The 3,492-nt window shown below is 41.4% G+C and overlaps 1 protein-coding gene across 2 annotated transcripts in view; it reads left to right on the top strand.

Annotated features, from left to right (window-relative positions):
• The first annotated feature begins 272 nt into the window (after window positions 1-272).
• The window catches only part of SF3B3 (splicing factor 3b subunit 3), a 47,664-nt gene continuing 44,444 nt past the window's right edge, over window positions 273-3,492 (top strand). For both annotated transcript variants that reach the window (XM_060083300.1, XM_060083299.1), the window contains exons 1-2: window positions 273-393; window positions 2,787-2,924. In XM_060083300.1, coding sequence (XP_059939283.1) covers window positions 2,855-2,924 — 70 coding nt within the window. In that variant the 5' untranslated portion in view covers window positions 273-393; window positions 2,787-2,854. The remainder of the gene's footprint in view (window positions 394-2,786; window positions 2,925-3,492) is intronic.

Here is a 3,492-nt window from a genome sequence, read left to right as displayed (position 1 = left end):
CTTCCGGCCCCGCGAGGACCCCCGCCTCGTTGGCGCGTCACGTCTTTGGGGCTGCCCACGGCAGTGCCCAATGAATTTGTAGTTTTTTGTTTTTTTTAAAGTCTACTTTAAAAGGTCAATTCATTTCCTATTCTCCTGGAAAAAGTGACGGTCATAAAGTATATTTAAGTAATTTTCAGTGCTGTGTGGAAGCAAGAAAGAAGCAGTAAAAAAATATATATATATACATTCTTCAGGCGCCGGTTGGGGGACCTTTTTCCGTCGCGCGCCAACCGGAAGGTCCCTGTCTTAGGAGCTAATGGCGGACGCCGGCGCCTTGGCGTTGGTGGTTGTTTAGGGCTTGAAGGAAACTGAGGATCTGTCGGATATCTACGCCATCCTCCTGGCTGCAGGGTAAAGAAACAGCTCCCCGACCTCCCCGAGACCGGGGAGGCGGATAGCGGCCATGTAGGAGGGTGGGCCGGGCCTGTGGCAGGGGTTTCTGAGGCAGCTAGGCCCGAGAGGTACGGGAAAGGGAATGCTTGGGGCGGCTTTAGGGAATCGTCTCCCGTTTCCGTTCACAGTGTGGGAACCAGGCCTGGCTCAAAATAAGCTTTCTAGAAACTGCGTACCTTTTAGGCGCTGGGGGAGGTGTGAGAAGGAGCAGGAGGGACGTCTTCTGGAGAAAGTAAACGACACACGGGAGGGTGGAAAGATCGAGGGTGTTAAAAGTGTAAGTAATGGATTCAGCCTTTGAAATCAAGACTTTTGTATTTGTATTTTGGCATTTGGGCGACTTGTTTCCTTCTCTGATTCTCATGCGGTGATGTTCTTTTGGCACATGGAGAAGGGGTGGAGAAGCAATCACAGGCTCATTTCCTAGTATTCACAGGCAGGAGATAGAAGCGGGGAAATCAAAATTTACCAAGTTTTGGCCGTTACTGGTTCCTGGTATATTGTTCTTGGCTGGTCTGCTTCCAGAGTGCAACTTCCTCCATTACCCAATATAACAATACTTGGGAAACCTGGATCCAACTAGGTTTGGGGAAAATGAATTCCAAAGATAGTAATGGATAGCATAGGTTGTAAAGCTTTTCCAGGTTTCAGAAGTGGCCTGTGGTTTCCTCTGTTGTTTTCTAAAAAATTCTTTATTTTTAACGTAATCAGTCGTGCAACACGGATCACATTGACAACATGGTAGGGCTTTCATTGTAAATTCTGTTGTTGATAATTGGAGATCTGAGATTATGTTTGGAATTTTATAATAAGAGCAAGATGCAACAGAATAAATTATGTCTGAGAATCACATTCACTACTTTTCAGAGAGCAGCTTTAACACATTCTCTGCCTATTTTTTACCCAGACTTTAAGCTGAGCACAACTTTCCCTGGAAATTTCCCAGTGTCTAAGCCCTTCTGGGTGTGTGTGTATCTACGTCTCTGTGTCTGTATGTTTTTTCTGTTTTTCTTCTTGTAGGTCATTTCTCACTCCCTTCTTGTTCCATCTCAAGACTTTTTCTTCTTTCCCTGTGATCCTAGAAGAACATTCCTTGGTTTCCTTGATGTTCCTTGGTTTCAAGTAGGAGAATGTATATCTCTCAGGACCTGTTTCCAGACTGAAGGATCTTTTACTCTCTTAGGCACCCTGCTCTTGCCCAGCCCCCAAATGATTATTATTTATAAGGACATTTGCTCATATTTTTCTTTTCTCATTTAACAAAACCAAACTCGTACATTAATTACACAGTGATGACTTTGAATTTCAAGATTCCTTCTTTTTGTAATTGAGGAAAAATAGCTCAGTTTATTTTCCAGCAGTAACTGTGTATAGGTGTAGTTTTGGTAATTCTTTTATGGTAGAAGTGCATCAGTTTGCAGTCTGCATTTCTGTCTGATGAGAAGAATCCTTTTCTGTGACCGTATACTTCTTTGGGGAGGCTTGCTCCTGAAGTGACAGTTCAGTTTAGAGATACAGTCATGCACATATGAATGGCCTATATATGAAAGATTTTCTTTGCAGCAGTGTTTATTATAGCAAGAGATTGGGAAGAAACAATGTTCATCAATAGGGTGTTGGCTAAATGAATTGTGATATACCCGTTCAGTGGAATACTATGTAGTTGTAAAATAAAAATGAGAAAGCCTTTTGTTTGTTGCTATCTCAAAAGATAGGTAAAGGGATAAAAAATCAGTTGCACTATGATGTGAGTGTATGATATTCAGTGCCCAACTTTTAGTTAAAAAGGGATAATAGACAGTATTAATATGTTTTTCTTTGTACATACAGAAAATATCTGGAAGGACACACTATAACTTGGTGAAATTGATTCCTCCAGGGAGGAAAACTGGATGGCTAGGGAATGGATGGAGTCAGCTTTTTGCTGTGCTTTTGAATTCTGAACCATGTGAAAGTAGAGCCTATTCAAATACAAGTAAATATAGACCTACTTAGTTTCTGTGACAAAGTCAAATAGACAGTGTTGGTTTAATGGTACAGATCCCAGCTCCTAGCGATTTTACTACTTGTTATGTGACCTCAGGCAGACACTTTAATTTCTTAGCTCAATTTTCTTATCTGTAAAATTAGTGTAATATTGAGTACTTCATAGGTTTCTTGTGAGGTTGAAACAGAGTGTATAGTAGCATAGTGCCTGGTATGTAGAAGGCACTCTTAATTATAAGTATGTCGTTCCTCAATAGGCCTTACTCTCCTGGTTCTGCTGTCTTCAGCCAGAAGTTCCCACACAGAAATGTCTGTTAAAATAACAATTGCACAGCTGATCTTTTTCTGCTTCTATGTGCTCTTAGCTTGCTTTGACTTGGTATAACCAAGGCCTGGATTGTGGAGTTGCGGGTGGCTCAGTGTTACTGCTACCATGTTCCTGTACAACTTGACCTTGCAGCGAGCCACGGGCATCAGCTTTGCCATTCATGGCAACTTCTCTGGTAAGTGTTTCTATTATTATCTTTCTGAGCTTAACATTCAAAAAAATTTTTGTTGGCCACATGACGCGGCTCGTGGGGTCTTAGTTCCCTGACCAGGGATTGAACCTATGCCCCCTGTAGTGGAAGTGCGGAGTCCTAACCAATGGAGTGCCAGGGAATTCCTAGCATTTTTAATATTACTAGTTTTATGCTTCAAATTACTTTTTCAATATCAAACCTTTTTTCTAAAACAAATTATGAAAAAAATCTTTTAATCATTAGAGAATATTGTAATTTATGTGATGCTTTACAGTTTCTAAAGCACTTTGGAGTACTTGATCTTCCAAAGGACCTTTGGAAAATAAGGTGGCCTGATAAGTGATGGCATTGAGCAAATGAGAATGGATTGAGGTGGGTAGGAGTGGCATATCAGACAGGATAGGAAGTCATTTAGGCATTGGATAGTGAGGATCTGTATTAGGGCAGTGAGGATAGAAAGAAAGAGAAAATATGAGTTTGCAACCTGGGTGGCAGAGAAAATGACAGTAACATTGATAGCAGGTTACTTGAGACCAGAGAGTGTGTTTGG

This window comes from Mesoplodon densirostris, chromosome 19 (genome assembly GCF_025265405.1).
Source record: "Mesoplodon densirostris isolate mMesDen1 chromosome 19, mMesDen1 primary haplotype, whole genome shotgun sequence".
NCBI classification, from domain to species: domain Eukaryota; kingdom Metazoa; phylum Chordata; class Mammalia; order Artiodactyla; family Ziphiidae; genus Mesoplodon; species Mesoplodon densirostris.
Note: the sequence above shows the minus strand (reverse complement) of the source record. Positions and strands in the feature narration are given on the sequence as shown.